At 39.2% G+C, this 20,422-nt stretch overlaps 1 protein-coding gene across 2 annotated transcripts in view; it reads right to left on the bottom strand.

Moving 5' to 3' along the window:
* Positions 1–20,422, bottom strand: part of LOC121874853 (collectin-10-like) — a 70,175-nt gene that overhangs the window by 4,755 nt on the left and 44,998 nt on the right. Inside the window, exons 3-4 of one of the 2 annotated variants that reach the window (XM_042379140.1) lie at positions 9,230–9,336; positions 2,565–2,673 (exon numbers count right to left, since the gene is read on the bottom strand). In XM_042379140.1, coding sequence (XP_042235074.1) covers positions 2,565–2,673; positions 9,230–9,336 — 216 coding nt within the window. Of the gene's footprint in view, positions 1–450; positions 560–2,564; positions 2,674–9,229; positions 9,337–20,422 lie in introns of both variants that reach the window. The other variant, XM_042379139.1, reaches the window with a different exon arrangement.

The raw sequence follows: 20,422 nt of genomic DNA, 5'->3' as shown, positions 1-20,422 counted from the left end.
GAATTATCCCCCACAAGTTCTTGCTCAATGTTGACTTGATTTATTTATTTTAAACGTTTACAAATAGGATAGTGGTGTTGGACTGTAACAAAATTCCATCGTAACAGACTATATTCTATTTCCCTTATATAGAGATGACAATTTACCGTGGCAGTCCTTGAAAATCCTGGCTCGAGCACTGTACTGGATGATCTTAAATTACTAATATATAATTTGACTGATAGTGAAGTTTTTAGTTAATTAAAAAAATCTTGCTGAAAAGACTTAATATATATTCATGTACTTTATCAATTACCAAGATTGAATGGTTAATGTTGAGAGCATTTCATTGGATTAATCATAGACTTCACTCTTAAAAAATAAGGTTTATAATAACATGGTCAACGTCTGAGGGAACAACACAACCAGTACCACGAGTCACTCAGGCTTCAGGTTCTCCTCTGAGCTTACCGACTTCTTGGATGTAATTTTCCAGTCTGGTGTTCTCCCTGAGCGTCTCTATGGAGGCCAGATGCATGCCATGGAACCGGCAATACTGCGCCGACTTGAACCAGTTAGCCTGGAACAACGCGTCAGTCCCACACATTAACCCGTTGCCGCCATCGATTAAACAAATAGACCAATTGCCGACAAGGTGCCACCCTATTGGTTCATTAATAAACGCCATTTTCGTTATTTACAAGTCTATTGAGCATCATGCATGTTAACTGATAATCTCTGAATATTTACATACCAACTTATTGATAATGAACCAAGTAATGGCAACTTCTCTACTTATCTAATGTGTTGTATATAGGAAAGAGTTTCAAAGTGAGATGAGAGTAAGAATGTCTGAACTAAACCCCTGAAAAGTTGAATATATTAGTCACGAGAGAATGGTATAGACATAACCACATGCACCTAATACATTCTTAGACATGCTAATATTTTTTCTCTTTTTTTTCCGTGAAGTCTGAGTCAGGATGAGTCAACGCCATGAGCATTATGTACAGTAAACTTGTGTTAGATAGTGAAGATAATTTACTCTCGACGATTTGTTGGCGCTAAATCATCACTGAAATGAAAAAAAAAACACCGAGAGAATGAGTGTTGAGATGATGTTAAACTTGTATTTGTAAACGAGATGCTGATGTGGGAAGACAATGTGGGTTATGATATACGTGACGTTTGTACCACAGTAGGGAAATTAATAGACAGGTAGAGAGGGAGCAAGGGGGAGGATATCATGAGATTTAAGGTCGCCAAACAGTATGAAAGAGAGAGAGAGAGAGAGAGAGAGAGAGAGAGTCACTTGTGATATCATTGATAACGAGAAGCATCAATATTGACAGAGGCTGGAGGGAAGGTGTGGCTATGCTCCCAGTGATGCTCTAACCACAATCGTCACAAGCTGGACGCGAAATTCCCACCCTGACAATAATTTCTTCTTTCAAATTACTATTTAACCAAGGTATTTTTCTTCACTCATCTTGAAAGACTCATTAATTTTTTTTTGGGGGGGCGAAGCCTCCCTAGGATAGTCCAGGTGAAAGTTTTCTGCATAAATATACCCTTTGAAAATGTTAAGACTGACTCAGTGGAGGTAGATGAGGTTGTATCTCCTCATTTAGCGGCTTGGTAACACAGGGCCTTGAGAGTCGCAACTGTTGTTAAGTTTCCCGACAACACGAGTAGGAACACTTACATCTTTCTTCTTTCTACCTTGCTTAATAGTTAAACATTCAAGGAGGAGTCTATTAACTATAGGAGTGTAGTAACTATATTTGGAAGTAAGACTATTAACTTAAAACATGCTAGAATAAACACTGTTAAATATTACTTCTTACTTTCAAAGTGTTGCTTTGAAATTAGGAAGTGAAAAAGGTGTAAATAAATGTATAGTTGCTGGTAATTATATAGACAATGAAACAGGAAAGTCGTGAGTGACACAAGAAAACATTATACATAAGTATGAATAGATAAGCCAGAGAAATTGAGAAAGAGTAAAATGTTTGAAAAATGAGAGCAAAGTGAGACGGTTCTACAGTTCTGTATTTGGTTAGGATAAAATCGTGCTAACTGTTCAAACATTATCATCTTCTGACTAGAATCAAAGGATGATTTGCAGCGATCAACATGCGTTGTGTTAAAATACATGCACAGTTCAAGATGCATAAACTTAGGTGCTGAGGGTGCGACACGGTAAGATACTGCGCAGACGAAGACGCACAAAACGAATCCTTGCATATAGCCAAGCTATGACGAAACCCTTGAAGCAAAAAACCATGATGCAGAGACCGCAATGCTTGATTCTTGGCACGCAAGCTGTAGGTGAGTTGTCTCAACATCGGAATCACAGAATGAAGCTTAAGACAATCCACCTGGACCTGCAAAAAGAGGCAGTGCAACCAAGCCTCCATCACCGAGAAGCGGAGACCATCCACAGACCATCACCCGAAGAGGAACAACTTGAAGACCAACAACACGGCCGACGACTCCTGGAGGCTACGAGAGGATATCGAGGTGGCGATGCTTGGGATGAAGTGTGGAGGGGTGGGTGGTTGAGAGGTGGGGGAGACTCTAACCTGCGTCCTGAATGTGCTGCTCCAGGAATCTGTTCTGTCTCTCTGTCTCCACCCCTGCTAGCAGCATTCCATGGAAACGACAGAATTGGGCCGCCTTGTACCAGTTCGCCTGCAATGACCCGAGTTAGTAAGGCCGACGACCCAAGAAAGTTGTGAAGGTGGTAGTGTGGTGCTGGTGAGATAATATGGTGGTGGCGATAGTGAAGGTATGCTCGTTGTGGACTATGAAGAGTGAGTAGCGAAGGAGATGGCGAGGGAGGGGATGGCGGTTGGGGCTGGTGGAGTCGGCAGAGGAGACCTGAAGGTGAAAGTAATTGATGGATAGGGAGGACGAAAGTGGATGGTATGGGGATAATGGATAGGATGGTTAAAGGTATTGGTCGGGGAGTAGGGGATTAAAAGGTCGCTGATGGAATGACGTGAAGGTGACTGATGGGATGACGTGAAGGTGACTGATGGGATGACTTAAAGTTGACTGATGGGATGACGTAAAGTTGACTGATGGGATGACATAAAGTTGACTGATGGGATGACGTAAAGTTGACTGATGGGATGACGTAAAGTTGACTGATGGGATGACGTAAAGTTGACTGATGGGATGACGTAAAGTTGACTGATGGGATGACATAAAGGGGTGGTAGTTCCCCTCCCTGGGTGAGGACGTGAGTGGACTTTCATTCTGTTTCATACATTTTTTGGGGGGTAATTATTTCATAAGTTAAGACACTGATTTAGGATTGTTTAGTTAGAGTTAGATAATTGATGTTATGATAGCAAAATCTATAAAGAAAAATTAAGATTTGTAACAAATTATAACAAAACTGATGTAAATAAATGTATAACTGACACTTTTGGTTATAAACTATTAAGCAGAAACTCTTTACTAATTTCCAGGAATTATTTTGGGATATTATGACTTGGAGAAACACAACAACAAGATCCATGACATTAAACATTTTGACTAAAGATGAAAATTGTTTTGATTGTTTTAATAATTTTGATGACAAAATTATAATGTGTGTTAATGTTAGTCATATAGAATACAACTGTAAAATAAATTGTTGAGTTAGTAAAGTAGGTGATGTAAATCTGACATACTTTAATGTCATTAGTAAATTTGGTTACATTCATAGACTCTTTTGCTTGGATATTAATATACGTATTTTGGGAAGAGTTGAAAGCTGATTCATTTTGGGGTAAAATACAAGAAATTTTTCCTTTTTCTTCAAGACAATTCAATGATTTAGTGAATGATGAAGAGACAGCATGCCGGGATCACTAAAGAATATCTAGAGATGATTGAGTCAAGAACTTTAACTCACTTGGTTTGTGGCTTTAATAATAATAAAAAAAAACACGTGAATTAGTTAACAAATTACAAAATAAAAACACCCCTCCCCCAAATAAAAAAAAATCACGTTCGCTTAAAAAAAAAAAAGCAACGATAGCAACAACAATGGAATGAACAATCAAAAAGTACAGCGAAAAAATTCTGAAACTTTTGCAAAGGTTAAGGAGCACTGCGAGCATTACTGCAATATGCGTCACTACACGTGTTGATGCTTTATGTCATCAGGTATTTGTTGACATAATAATCCGGGAACATCGACGAACGTCTCACCAGCTGGAAACTTGTATGAGAGTGAGGGAAAATGAAGGGATCGTGAGGTATAAATGTTGTACAAGATAATTAGTTTACAAGAGAGATGATGACATTTTAAAAAGTTGATTACAAAAAGAATCGGCATGAGAGTGCATGGTGAATTACTGTACATGATATATATTTGTGTGTGTTCAGATGAAATGCCTAAGATTTAGTATAATAATTAATCATATTTATTCATAACATATCGTTATTAATACGTCCGTGTCCTGACCAATCGGCAGTGTTTAGAGTCATGACGTCATTCCAGAGTCGTGAAGCACTGGCTATAGTTACAGACACACGGAACTATATAGTGGTCTCTGGTGTGTTGCAGCTGTCATTCTAGAGTCTACAGATATTGATTAGTACAGAAATCGAATAAATAGGAATGTTACATGTATATACAGACATATGTACAGTAAGTGCAGTATATTATTGTTATATTCATCAGTTGAAGTTTTGTCTTGTCTCTTCTCTCCAAAAACTGCTTTACACACAACAGTTAATTTAATTATTATAGGAACAATAACTCAGGTAAACTTTATATGATAGTTTTCATTAGTCTGGCGTCAGTCTGTCCACACCTAAGTTCTCCAGGAAATACAGAAAGGCATGGAAGATTACATAGAGATTTCATGTAATTTCAGCTGCTTTATATTGGGTTAGCGAAAGTCATTAATTCAAACTGGTAACACTATAGGGTCAGTGAAATCTAATATTGATAACTTTCACTGACTTGGCAACCTAACTTGGTAGTCAGACGCACTACACCACCTGGGAAAACTGATACACGAATACCTGTATATTTTAGCTCTCTGTTACGCATAGTTACTAAAAAATACTTTTTATTTGCCATTTATATATTTTAAATCTCCTTACTTACACAACGAGTTTATAACTTTGAATAAATATGTACAAAGGAAATTCTGCTTCTGCCGATGTTAATTAAATATCAATACAGTCGACTTAGCTTATTTTTCCACCAAGGCAACAAAACTCCTCCCCTTTCAGGTAAATTACACGAGGGAATTTAGTTTATGGAGATGAAATGCCATTAGATTAAATCCCACCACACAGAGCGCCAGTAAAAGTACAAAAAAAATATATATATATTGCACCAAACAAATGGGAATGTTTACAGTGCACGGGAAAAGCAATATATTTTTTAGACCGTCACAGTACAGTAGATACGTCTGTTTCCTGGGTGACATGTTACTCTTATACCCACCATGGCCAGTCAATATGTAGTTTAGTGTAAGAACTACGGACTCATTAGTGGATGGATAATTTTAATGTTATTACCACGCTTCAACAACTAAGATCTTGAAGAGCGTAACAAAGTTGGTAATTACGCCAGTCCTTCAATAATTACTGTAGAAATCATAACAGCTCTCTCTCTCTCTCTCTCACTATGCCACAATCAGGCCTGTCTTTTTTGTAACTAACATAACGCAAAGAATAACGATTAATATAACGGTCATGTTTCTTTATAATAACACCGTTACCTTTTTTTTTGTTTCTTGTAACGTTATGTAATACAAATAATTCTGTTCATGTTTTTTGTTGCTCATTAAAAATTAAGATCTCGTATACTAAGCTAGATCATAAAGTAAACATTAACTATCAAAAGAAGTTAAGACCAATGATGTGTAACAAGTGAGCATCGGGACATGTGCTTTTGAGTGTACGCTTTGTGTTGCGCACTTGAACTAGACACAGATACAATTTATCTCTGAAATTAACATTGTAGTATGTAGACAGTTAACACGTGAATAATTACAAACACACCTTCGTTCTCCCACTCTTGGTAATGATGACAAGATTGAATATAAAACAGAACATTACTGAACCAACACACTGTACTCAGATTCCTAGGCTAATATACTGTACCAGGATTCCGGAGTTATGTACTTTACCGTGATACCAGAATTAATGGATAGATATATTGGAATTCCAGGACCCAAATTCCTTGCACCAAGTTTCATCATCAGGTAGTCCAATGTTACCGACTACCGAGATCCAATAGTCGATCAGTAGAGAAGGGTCCCAGAAGCAGTGTTGATTGGGTTTTCCAGATTTGATTACGACGTTGTTATAGATTTTATATTATACTGATCAATAGTTCCTGGATTCTGGGATGCAAAAATTATAAGGGGACCCATGGCCAACGTAGCATGGCCAACGTAGCAGGTCTCATGGCCAATGTTGCAGGAATCCACGGTCAACGTAGCAGTAATCCATGGTCAACGTAGCAGGAATCCACAGCCAACGTAGCAGGAATCCACAGCCAACGTAGCAGGAATCCATGGCCAACGTAGCAGCAAGCCATGGCCAACGTAGCGGGAATCCATGTCCAACGTAGCAGGAATCCACAGCCAACGTAGCAGGAATCCATGACTAACGTAACAGCAGTTAATGGCCGACACCGACAGCGTGTTTACTCACGGCAATGGGACAGCCAGGATGAAGGCAGAGCGAACGTGCCCTTGAGACCCAGGATGTGCGTCTGCGTTTTTGTCAGTTTTATATCAACTGAAGGTATTTATTTATTTTGATTTCCTCCGATATTTTTTTTAACCAGTCTGTTTTACGAAACTGTTTATATCCAGTTAATATTTACGTGTTTTTATTGATTCTTCCTTAGAGTTTGTTTCATCTTATGTTTTTTTTTTATCAGAATCAACATCTTGGGTGATTTATTTTATATATTTTTTGAGAGTTTTATTGGATCTTTTCTCAGTACTTTTTTTCGTTATATGTTTAGAGAAAATCCTAATAGTTAATATTCCGTGTTTTTTTTTCATGGTTTAGTATTTTATAATTTCTTCTCCTGGGTTTTTCCTTCTAAATTTTTTTTCGTTCATTTTCTCGTCTTGATTTATTTTTTATTTTTTTTCAATTGTTTTTACATCGGTGTTTGTCTATATTCTCATTGGTTTATGTCATGATTCCTTATTTATGAATATTTAATGTGTTTTTCTCATTTCCTGTGTGTGTTTTCGCCGGTGTTTTTTTTTTTTTACAAAATTGAATCTCGTGTTTTTCACATTTTTTCAAATAAACTTTTCCCAGATAATTTTTCTTGCCTTTCATCGAATGTTTTTTTTAATACGTTTTTAGTGTGCCTTCAGCTATTTCCTCTTAGCTGTGTTTCTGTGGAATGTTTTTTATTATATTCTAGAAAATAGATTAAAGTAAGAGCAGTACTCGCTGACGCTATACTGTTGTTACAGGGTTGTTCAGCGCGTACCGAGGTTGTTCAACGCTTTATCATTGTACTCGGAGGGTTATCATTGTTCTCAGAGGGTTGTCATTGTACTCAGAGGGTTATATCATTGTACTTAGAGGGTTATCATTGTACTCAGAGGAATGTCATTGTACTCAGGGTTATCATTGTACTTAGAGGGATGTCATTGTACTCAGGGTTATCATTGTACTTAGAGGGTTATCATTGTACTCAGGGTTATCTTTGTACTCGGAGGGTCAACATACTAATTATAAATGATTTTTCTGTGTCTTAACATTTTAGCTAAAAGTCATAATTTTTTCATATCAATTAATTTATTCAGACAAAAATCAGACAACAGTTAGTTGATCTTTAATTAATAAGATAACAACTGCCTTTAATAAATTCTGTACTGACTTCTCTTGAGAGTTTAAAATGTCATATATTTACCTGAATTTCTTTATGTTGTTAAATGATTAAAACAAACTTATAATAGAAAATAAACTTGACTAATATAGATGAATTTGTTAATGTTAGGATAATTGTGTAGTACTTATTATAAATATTAATAAATGGTTGGGTTAATAGACGAGTAATATCTGTCTTTGTTATATATCTCCCGTTGACCTAAACACTTCACAATTACCTCAATGTGAAATAGGATAATCTATTTATATAAACGCTATAGCTTCCAATATCTTCCTATGCATTCTGAATTTGATATCATCAGCTGATAAATTTTCTTACATTAGATATTTCTTAGTAGAAAATATACCAGTGATTTTAAACGATAAACTAAAATACTTTTTAAGAGTATATCCTTTCTATTATTTTAGTTTACTTCTGTTATATTTCCTACCGTATCTTTTACCCAGTTAATGTAGTGTATCATAACCTGCTATCTTCCTTTATGCTATCGTCTATTTCACCCTCAGAGTTTATTTTCGTTATAATCTCTCTATTTACACTTAATGATATACTCCCACGACAATATATCCCTCCTCTTTTCAATACTTTCATGAGGATATATCATCCCACTGTATACTCACAGAAAAAATGTATATAGAGTGCCCCAGAAAAGTGTGCCTCTCTCTCTCTCTCTCTCTCTCCTTGCCTGTCTGCTCCCTGAGACACTGTGAGTTAGAGGAAAGGAGGGAGGCAGGGAGCAGGGAGGGAGGGAGGTAGGGAGCAGGGAGTAGGCAGGGAGGGAGTTAAGGAGCAGGCAGGGAGGGAGGTAGGGGGCATGCAGGGAGGGAGGGAGCAGGCAGGGGAGGGGGAGGGGCAGGCAGGGAGGAGGCAGGGAGCAGGCAGGCAGCAGGCATGGAGGAGGGAGCAGGCAGGAGGGAGTAGGGAGCAGGCAGGGAGGAGGTAGGAGCAGGCAGGGAGGAGGGAGGGAGCAGGCAGGGAGGGAGGCAGGGAGCAGGCAGGGAGGGAGGTAAGGGGCAGGTAGGGAGGGAGGTAGGGAGCAGGGAGGGAGGGAGGCAGGGGCATTTTTCTGGGACACCCTATATAGTATATCTCTTCTTTCTACTATTTTTCCTAAAGTATATTTTCATGACTATAGTTTATTCTCCTATCCTCTATAATTATTAAAGGAAAACATTATTTCTTTTATTTTCATTATATTTACAAGGGTATATATCCTCCCTTACTTTTAATATTATCAAAAGAAAACAAATTCACTTTAGCTTCAATATTATCTTTAGTATATATTCAACCTATCTGTAATATATCCCTTAAGAATATATTAACACTCTTTCACCTTAAATATACCGTATATACCCTTAAACATACCTTGAAGAATATACCCAAGTAGTAGCGTTTATCCCCCAGCTTCATGAGGGGCATAGTCCACCGATCACTGAAGGACTCATGACCGCCACAGCTGCCATCAGTACAGGCTGTAGAGGAAAGAACAAGAATTTAGTTTAATCGCCATGTAGTTTAGGTTAGGTTTAGGTTTAGGTTAGGTCAAGCAAAATTTCACTTTCTGTTTATTTTGAAAACGTTCTCAGCGCGTTGTGGTAATATTTTCTTTTAGCTTACTGAGCGAATTCGTTCTTTGAGCCAAATTTACATTATACACAGTCATCAAAAAAACATTTTCGTGTCACCTTTAAACTCGCTTACTGGGTCCATTAACGAGTCTGACAACACCTGCCAACACCTCCACTCTTGTACAGTAAAAGACTAACACCTTAAAACTACTCTATCCAGCCAGTTTACTGTTGAATATTTATACTTCCTCACCTTGTTGTATAAAATATGATGTTGAGACTATTAAAACAGTGATGATCAAAGAGAAACGAGAGAGAAAAAGATAAGCAGCGATGCAACAACATCAAAGGCTTGGTGACTTTTGTGGAAGGAAATACTTTGTAGGTGTTTGTATCACTTGTTCAGGGAAGGACTGGAGGAAGAGTGAGGTGTTTGTATCAGCACTTTCATCATCCAACATAGAAATATGGATATTTTACTGCTAGTATTTTGCTAGATATACTTCTACGCTGCTAGGTAAGGGAAGCTGATTTTTTTATTTTTTTGCCCTGAGGTAGAGTTTTTTTTCTCCGTTGGTGATGTAAAAACACCATAAAAAATGATGGCCCTCAGGAAAACCAGTCGACATGTCATTGATGATCTGCGGTAATAATATATTTATACTCCTGGTTAGAAGGAAATATTTTACAGGGGGAAGTCTTTTAGAATCTTTAGCTTTACGGAAAATCTATTATCTTCAAATTAACTTCTGAATATTTGTTATTAATTTCAAATCTGTCGGTTCTCTCCGTTGGGGTATAATTTAGCTCTGATCCTAACTTATATATCTCTATCCCTGTAGGCAACTGTCAGAACCCAAATCTCGTCTTCCTTTTTCACTGAATATATTCATTATGGCCGCTACTGTAAAAATCTTCAAAGACCTCGGGGCAGTAAATGTTCCAGTGACAGTAATTGGCAGCTTTTGAAAAATCCTTCATAAAATATTTCTCCTACGGAAAGATACCAATCATTTTCTTTGGACTTTTCATCACAACAGGCTTAGTCCCCCTTTTACACACATCACAATTCCACCCACATAGAAAACCATTTAAAGTGTCACAAAAAATATATCACTTCCAAATAATGATAAGAAAATCGTCAATATTATTTTCTGGACGCACAGAGAATACAGGACAGATAAGTTACACCTTTGAATAAATTAACAAATATATCCTAAAATATAAACCTGGTTACTGCAGCAGAAAATGATATGCAGTATACTTTTTGCTATTACAACTAGTCATCCAGACACCTCACCCTACTGTAGGTCACTTGGACAGGGACACTTATCGATCACGCGAAGGCTAGACGGAGAGGGGAGATATATGGAGAAGGTAGAGGGGGAGTGGAGAGTGGAGCGAGGAAGAGGGGAGTGAGGGTGAGGGGAGCGGGGGAGTGGAGGGGGAGGGGAGCTTGGAGAAGACAGATGAGGGAGAGTGGAGTAAAGGGAATAAACAGGAAGAGGGGAATGGTAGAGCAGTTGGGAAGAGGAAAGATGAAATAAATGGAGTAAGAAAAAGGGAGAGAAAGGCTGGGAGGAGGGAATGGAGGAACAATTGGAGGAGAATAAGGGAAGGGAGGAGAAAGGTAAGAGAGAGGGGAGGGAAGGCAGGCAGAGGAGGGAGGTAAGGTAAGGGAGGGGAGGAAGGTAAGAGAGGGAGAGGGAGGGAGATAAGGTAAGGTGCGGGAGGAAGGTAAGGGAGGTAGATAAGGGAGGAAGATAAGGGAGGGAAGGATAAACTTGGTGTGGATTACCGGAAGCCAATAATTCCGTGTCTCTCCTCTTGTTGTCTCAGCCTGACACACATTCTCTAAGATAAACCAAGCCATATGTCTCAGATAATCAAGCCATATGACTAACCTAACCAAGCCATGTGTCTAAGATAACTATGCCATATGTCTAAGTATCAAAGATAACCAAGTCAAGTGGTCTAAGATAACCAAACCGCTGTCTAAGTACCTTCCACGCGCAAGAGGCCATTCAAGTTAACCGAATATTTAAACAAGTTAATCATCTCTATGTCGGCTATAAAAGTGACACCAATACATACATACACACCTACAGTACATACATACATACATACATACATACATACATACATACATACATACATCACAATGATCACCACCACCACCACCACCAACAACAACAAGTACTCTCATATCACCACGCCCATCAGCCCGCCCCCTTGCGTCTGGCTGTCCCTAGTATCCTTGACCTTTATCTATCCACTAGCCACACCCTTGGAGTCGTCTATCAACTAGCCACACCCCTGTAGTCGTCTATCCACTCGCCACACCCCTGTAGTCGTTCATCCACTAGCCACACCCCTGTACTCATCTATTCACACCTTAGAGTTATCTATCCACTAGCCACACCCTGGAGTTATCTATCCATCATCCACATTATCCATTAGTGTTATCTATATCCACATCCTGTTATCACTATCCCTCCCAGCCTTATCTACTTTAACACCTTAATTATAATGTTTTCTTCCAGCAATACGCCGACGTGTTCTAAGAATTAAGACACGCAACTTAAAGGCTAAAGTAAACGTACTGACGATAAATATATATTCCTCAAAGTGGCTAATTTTGTCGATCTTTTTAGAATTACGGCTCATAACTTTAAAACTATAAACACAAGATTCGTCAGAAGTAAACTTGATTTGATCCTATAACTAACATTTTATGAAAAGCTAAAAATAATCTGTCAAGCTAAACACAAGTTAATAAACGGAGAAGAAAAAGTTATTTAATAGAACACATCAAATGACTAGCAACTGTTGTATAGAGATAACAAAGACATTATCATCATACACAGAAGTTTTGTAACCTTGATGGCTGTAATCCTTATCTGGACTCGGAAGCATACATGAATATCGACTTTGAGAATTACCACAAGGCTAGAATTTCGAAGTAGGGTTTTAATCTCTTCCCTGAACAGTGTGACAGTCTCCGCATATTGTGTAGCGGGGGGTCCCTGGAGGTAGTAAACTTAAGTGTTGTTTTCCTGATTCACAAGTTCAGAATTACAGCCAAGGATGAAAGGTCTGAGAACAAGATGTGGTTATTCCTTTCATAACCCCTTGAGCAAGATAATTTAACCCCTTAAGTACGATAATAACTCTTCAAGTACAATGATTTAAGATAATAAAAGAAAACAAAAGAGATAACTTTACAACAACGAATAAACATAAAAAATAAGATAAAATAAGCTATTGTATAAGAAAATTATATAACAAAATAAACTAGAAGAAAACATCACCAATTTAGAAACAAATTACGGGCACTAAAACATCAACAAAGGGACACACAGTAACATCACAAGGGCCTTACAATTACAAAGACACAGACAGACACTACAACAAGAACATCATGGTTGAGACTTATTGTTTTACCTTGTAGTTATTATGAATCTTAGCATTATTAATACATGAAAAAGAATGATGGTAGTTGTAAGGTGAATTATTATTTTTTTTTTACAAGCTGGGTGTGACTTCTGGCGTGAATGTGATCTTGGCACTGAACCAATAATAATATACAATTAAGTGACATAAAAAAAGAGATATTATTTATAATATTACGTGATTATATGTTTGTAAAGTAGGAATGTGTATTAGTAATCTCTTTGTGTGGGTAGATGTCCTGTGTGTTATGTATGTCAGTGTGTATTTTTCGTATATGTGTACTTGTATGACTGTGTATGTATGCTTCAGTATATGGGATTATGTATACTCCTGTTTACATATGTATGGATGGATTTACATACATATCTAATACCTTCCTCCACCTAGGTCATGCATCACACACACATAGGTGGATAAGTCTACACCCTCACCACTTCACTTCCCTTAACGACAAGAGACACCGTAGTCGAGTCACTTATCACTCATCCTTCACTGTACAAACTCCCTCAGGAGACCATCCATCCATCCATCCCAACGAAGTGGATAAATACCACCAACTCCAATTTCCTCAAGTGGTATAAGACCATGTTGGGATGTGTTAGGTGGGTGTTAACACAGCCCCCAGGTAGTCGCCATTCACGATGAGCCAATGTACTTGGTTTTTCCTCTCCCACAAGGTTGTTTAAGTCAATTCTTTTTATCCACCTGTTGTGTTGGTGAGGATAATCACACTCTAGAGGAGGTAATATTCTAAATTCACCCAATCTCGTTTGGGAGGGAGAGAAAAACGTAATAATAGAGTCCTATTGACAACAAAACTGCGCGCGCAACCTTTGACGGGGTGAGGGGCGTTGAGGAAGGGGAGAGTAGAATGCATATTGATTTCCTCCGGATTATCAAGAGCAGAGTAGTTCACAGTGATTATACAGTGATGAACTATACTCCCGTAACTTATAATTATATCTCGGTTGGGTTCTGTAAATTAAACTGATCAGAAATGAGTTATAGTTTGTAAGTCTAGTTGTATGTTGTCAGACACTACCTCTAAAATGATCACGTTCTTTGTTGGGTCTAGGAGGAAATCAGGATGGTGTGGGGGGGGGTGAGGAGGATGGTGGGGGAGCAGGGGCAAGAGTACAGTTAGTTAGACCAGCTTATCGTATGACATTTGCAACCTTGGAAATGTCAGGTTCGTACACACACACACACACACACACACACACTGCTAAATAAAGGTACACTAATGAACTGAACGTTACATTCCACAATAGGTTAGAAGGTTGAGTCACATTTTTCACTGCCCCATTGTATGTATGGAAGGTGGAGTCTTGCCAACGACCTTGTCTACATACTATGGTGGTCACGTGTTGCTGTAGTGACATCCAGGTCGAAAAACTGTATCCTGCATCTTGTGGGGAAATTTTTATACACCACCTTGGGTCTGTTTCATAATAAAGTCTTTTATTTCTCCATACGATAAACAGTTATATAGATTATATCATTACATCGAAGGTAATAGCTGCGATAAAGAGCGGGTGTGATACGTGGAGGGTGGGCGGTGGAAGAATGTATATCTTTAGGACAGGTAAAAGTATTTCCTCGTGGTGCTGTTCACCTTGACAGTCTCCAGACCTTGCTGACACTGGACGTACTAGTTGGCGCCATCGTCTTTGCGTCAAGTCTATGAATGCGTCTGTAGGTAATAGATATGTCTTATATATATATATACCGCAGTAACTGTAGATCATTGTCTCTCTAAACGTCTAGTGATCAAATGTTTTCTGATTTCCTGACGCAGATGGCTCTCTACATTAATTCATAAACAATACTTAATCTAATAACCGTGAGACCAAACTTTAACATCTCAAATTATCCTCTAAAGCCTCGTAATGTTAAAACTTTGAGAACATTGAAATAGATTGAAGGGCGGCGTTAAGTTACAAGTCAATAAAGATCAAAGTGGGAACTATGATCTCCAATTTGAGGGTCGTATACGCCTTTAGTGAAGATCATACATCAGCCACCTCCCCCCCCCGGCCCTCGTGCTCTAACTACTTCAATAATACCACCGAATAACTAACGAGGATCTCCTGAGTGTATTAATGGTTTAGGAGAATGAGTCAGTGAATTACTTGACTGCTTCAAGTGTTCACGATCACCAAATAACATGATTATGATCTTTAACTAAACAGACAGACAGACAGATAAATAGACAGCCAGACAGACAGACAACTTGTCCAATAATTTAAAACTGTACAACACCATCAAAACGAATCGATAAATATTGTTAATGACAGTTAATTACCGGAAATACCGGTCAAATTCAAGGACGGAATTTGCATTGTTTTATATTATTATCGGATATGATCGAGAATGACAGGTTGCACTCTAATAAATGTTTTTATTCTGCTCTTGACGAGACAATTAGAGCTTCGGTGCGGCCATGTCTGGGCTAAAGTAGCGAGTGTTTCGAACTACACGGTCAGGTGTTTCCTCAAGAAGTTACCGTCAGAATTGTGTTGGCTACACTGTATTGTCAGAGCTGTGTTGGTAATGTTGCCAGGGCTATGTTGGTAATGTTGCCAGGGCTATGTTGGTAATGTTGTCAGGGCTGTGTTGATAATGTTGTCACGGTTATGTTGGTAATGTTGCCAGAGAGGGTTGGTAATGTTGTCAGGGCTGTGTTGGCAATGTTGTCAGGGCTGTGTTGATAATGTTGTCAGGGCTGTGTTGATAATGTTGTCAGGGCTGTGTTGATAATGTTGTCACGGTTATGTTGGTAATGTTGCCAGAGAGTGCTGGTAATGTTGCCAAGGCTGTGTTGGTAATGTTGTCAGGGCTGTGTTGGTAATGTTGCCAGAGAGTGTTGGTAATGTTGTCAGGGCTGTGTTGAGAATGTTGTCACGGTTATGTTGGTAATATTGCCAGAGAGTGCTGGTAATGTTGTCAGGGCCATGTTGGTAATGTTGCCAGGGCTGTGTTGGTAATGTTGTCAGGTTAGTGTCCTTTTCCCATCCTTTAATCTCCCCCTCTTCCATCCCACCTTACGCCCCCTCCTCTTCTTCTTCTCTTACTCCTTCCCCCATTTTCATCTCTTCCTTTCATCCTCCTCCTCCGTTATCCCTCTTCCTTCTCCACCTCCTCTCTACTAGTTCCCCTTCCTCCTCCCCACCTACTCCTCTATTTTCTACCCCCCCTTCCTTTACCATTTCTTCCTCCCCCCTCCCCCCTCCTATTCCGTACGACGTAACAGAAATGGGAAAGTTGAAGGGTGGGTGAAAGGGTTGCTCAAACAGGACTGGTGGCCGTAGGGAAGCCATAGGGAAGCCATAGGGAGTGGAAGAGTGCTGCTCCTGGGTGCATGGATAGCATAGAGAGGGTGGCGGGGAAGGTAGGTGCTGATTAGGTGGTAGGATGCTGGAAAGGGTAGGGGGTTACGGGAAATGATTAAAGGGCGATGGGGAATGGCTATGGGGTAGAGGGTGATGGAGAATGATTAAGGGGTAGAGGGTGATGGAGAATGATTAAGGGGTAGAGGGTGATGGAGAATGATTAAGGGGTAGTAGGGCAAAGGAAAGGGATTGGAGGGTAAGAGGGTCTAAGAGAACTGATGGATAGGTAAGGATGAAGTGAGACCGGTTGAAGGCTAACATGGGATTGAGTATAGTTAAATAGTAGATAACTTGTAGGGATTGGTTAAGAAATAGAGGTTGGTAAGGGGGAGGAACTTTCAAAACAAAGGAGTAAGTTTATATGTGGTAGATGAAAGTAGATATAGAAATATGAATGAGTATTATAAAATCTATCTGAATTGCAGGAGGGATCGCACGCAGTCATCCTCAGGAATCGAACCCGTTGGCGAGGCGGATCTCAATACCAACTGAGCAAAGGAGGTGAGTGAAAAAACACGGTCATATTTGTTTTTCTTTCCTCATTTTTACAGAATTTTCCTCTTTCGAACTTTTCCCTCCGTCTTCGTTTTCTTCTTTCACTTTTTCATCGTCCTTTCCTCCTTCCTTTTATCTCTCTCTCTCTCTCTCTCTCTCTCTCTCTCTCTCGCTTTGTCTATCTGTCTACATTTTTACGTACTGCAGGAAATGTTGAGAGGGAAGGAGAGGTGGGAGAGTGTGGTGCTGGGAGAGAGGGTAAGAGGAATGGGGAAGAATATTGAAGATAAATAAAAGGGGAAAGGGGAGGGTGGGGGGATTAGTGAGGAGAAACGGGGAGATATGAGGAAAGTGAGTGGTGAGAGGGGATGAGGAGGGCAGGGGGGGGTTGCAGGAGAGGGAGGAGTGATGCTGAAAGGCAACTCAGAATGTCTAGTTGAGGAGATGAAAGAAGAGGGAAAAAAATGTACATACAAAAGAGATAGAAGGGAGAGGAAATTGATCGAGCAGTGAGGTTGCAAACGTGACTGGCCGGGCGAAATGTAATCATGAGAGAGAGAGAGAGAGAGAGAGAGAGAGAGAATATGGTGGTGGTGTTGGAATATCTGGCTGGTCTGGAAAGAAGTACACAGGAACCATGAATATTAAACGCGAGGGAGGCTTGAGGTCGTTGCTGTGAGGTGCTAACAAAAATACAAACGAGAAAGAAATAAAGAATAAAATACATACGTAGTGAAGCCTTTGATACGAACAGACCAAGGCTTCTAAAAATAGTGAAAATGAATAATACACTTGAAAAAGAATAGAAAAGAAACTAATGGGTTTATATCTTTTAGAATATACAGGGTGTCCATAAATGATTACCCTGATTAAAACTTGAGAGCATACTGTTTTTAGGGTAATCATTTATGGACACCCTGTAGATTGTGGTTTCTGAAGTGGATGAATTCAATACCACTGAAGTTTATAGAATGATACTCGTTGAAGTAGATACTGAACATCGGTGTGTCCCTGAAGTGAGGAGAGCTATGTATCAGGAGGTAATAAATGATTTTATTCGTGAGATAAATGATTTTATATCTCACGAGTGATTTATGTAGGTCCTTGTCTCTACTATGAAGAAGTCATTGGGTTGAGAGAGAGAGAGAGAGAGAGAGAGAGAGAGAGAGAGAGAGAGAGAGAGAGAGAGAGAGAGAGAGAGAGAGAGAGCAAAACCCCGAGAAAAGGTCAATTAAAACACTAACGAGGAAATAATGTGAGAAAACTAGACTCTGAAATGACATGTTATGGAAGATTGAGGAATGATGGAACTGGCTGGTCGTTAGCAGCGGGAATCACGTCATTCTAGCAAGCCAAATGAGCTCTTAAAGAAGTGTATTGATCAGTGTGTTGGAGTGAGCTTAGGGCTGGGTGCATTTTCCGAGGTTTTTTTTGACTGTTGGTAACGTTTGTTTATATGTGTATACTGTGAACGTTATGGAATGTGTTTCAAGTTATGTGTTGTGTTGAGTTTGTCTTTATTTACAGAGAGAGAGAGAGAGAGAGAGAGAGAGAGAGAGAGAGAGAGAGAGAGAGTGTGTGTTCGAGTTCTTACTGTCTGTCCCAACCAATATTACATAACTATTTTCTCTAGGTTTCCTCTGGGTTCAGTGACCAGGTAATTCGATCAACATTTTCTTCTCACCCCAATTTTGAACATCTGTTTTTGATCTTTGAGGCTGTCTGAGGAGGTCACCTCACGTTATTTACCGTTGTATGTCAAGGTGACGGAACGTTTAAAGTTAAGGAAAATGATTTCAATGTAATTTTTCTCTGAGGTTATATATGTATTAGAGAGGGAGAGGTTTCAAAGATATTTTAGCTAAATGACAGAAATTCGGGGTTGTAAGTTGTGAGCGTTTCTTATGTTCAGAGAGCTGGATTGATTTAGGTAAAGGAGAATGATTTCTTTGTGAAAATTATTTTTTTTTATATTGCTCATAAAATCAATTACTTTACTATGCAATTACCCTGACTGTGAATGACGTTAAAGCAGGAGTGATGATGAATTGAAGAATCTTTCTCAATTTTTAAAACTGAAGTTTATGACACAAAAGAAGAGTCTCTTCTGCCTCTGACCTTTACACTATTTCGCATTTTATTTCTAAAACAAAACATAAGAAATAGCTCTTTTCAAATTCCTGTAAAACTGACAACAAGCGTATTGTGTTCCCTCCACCCAGCCCATAGGTTACCAGCAAAGCTCCTTAGCAAAATGGTGACAAAACGAGTTTCGTGAAGGGATTGTTTCTAACGAGGTCACAGAATCAACGCAGGTCCGACCCCTTTGTTCGGCGAGTCTGTGAAGAAAACCTTGACTGTGAATGGCTGAAACTAAGACAATGACCGCCCTACCCAGTGGTGTAGTAGACGAGGATCAGTGTTGATATATCACCTACAGGATGCCAACAGAACGCTCCTATTTCTGGAACCTAGATAGTCGCTTGTAAGGTAGACAGCCTGTTTGTTATATGTCTTCACCCTAGCAATAAAAGAGACATATGAAAAGAGTATCGATGTTTTTTTTCTTTTTTGTCACAACACTCGGGAATAAATCTTCATCTCGACACAGTCTCACTTCTGAATGCCTCCGAAAGCCTAGTTTATTTTTATCCGTAAATGTTTGGAGACGTTAATGAATATTGAGTTATGTATAAGTTGGATCTAATATTCTGTCTGTCTGTCCATTTTATTTCTCTTTACTCTCTGTCACTGTCTTTAAATACCTATCACTTTACCTCTATATCTTTCTCTCTCCCTCTTGTTCTCTCTTTTCTCTCTTTATCTCTTCAATCATCACCTTCTTTAAACGATTTCTCATCGATGATCTCACACAAATACAGGAAATCATTTCTTTCCTCGTTAACCAAGACAAAGAGAGAGAGAGAGAGAGAGAGAGAGAGAGAGAGAGACTGACTGCGTGTATCCACCAGTATATTTCACCTAACTAATCAGACAATAGATTACATGTTATTAAAATAGTAGAGTAATATGACCCCTTGATCATTAAGGGGGCAGAGAAGTGGGAGGCCAGAAAGCAAGTGACAGAGGAAGGAAGACCAGAGGATGAGGACCTGTTAACAGAAGGAGGTGTTGGGTTACTAAGGGAGTGTTAAGAAAGTTCAGATAAGGTTTTCTTCTTTATAATGAGACAGAGGGAGGCAGCAGTACAGTAGGGTTAGGTTTGTTAAGCAGGGAGATCAGGTCAAGTCAGATGGTGTTGGTGAAGGGTTGACCAGGTGAGGGTGAAAGGAGCAACAACTACCCGTGTCTCCTCTCACGATGATGAAGCTCCAAGGTTCCGAGTATAAAGTGTTGGTGTAGCTTGTTGAATTCAAAGACCTATGGCATAAGAGATAGACTGTGTGTGTGTGGTGTTAGGTTAGGTTAGGTTAAAGTGAAATTCGCCTGTGTGTTAACTGTCTCTGATGCAGGGTAGTGAGTTGTGTATGAGTGCATAAGCTGTGATGTAGGTAAGTGAAGGAATTTAGTTGTAATATTCTCAAGTGGTATACGATGTAGGTTTTGTGTGCTCGAGGGAAAGTTGTTTATATAGTGTTTGGTGAGAGTTTTAAGATCATGGACGGTGGTTACTTAGGGTGAAAGGTGTA

This window comes from Homarus americanus, unplaced genomic scaffold (genome assembly GCF_018991925.1).
Source record: "Homarus americanus isolate GMGI-L3 unplaced genomic scaffold, GMGI_Hamer_2.0 scaffold56009, whole genome shotgun sequence".
NCBI classification, from domain to species: domain Eukaryota; kingdom Metazoa; phylum Arthropoda; class Malacostraca; order Decapoda; family Nephropidae; genus Homarus; species Homarus americanus.
Note: the sequence above shows the minus strand (reverse complement) of the source record. Positions and strands in the feature narration are given on the sequence as shown.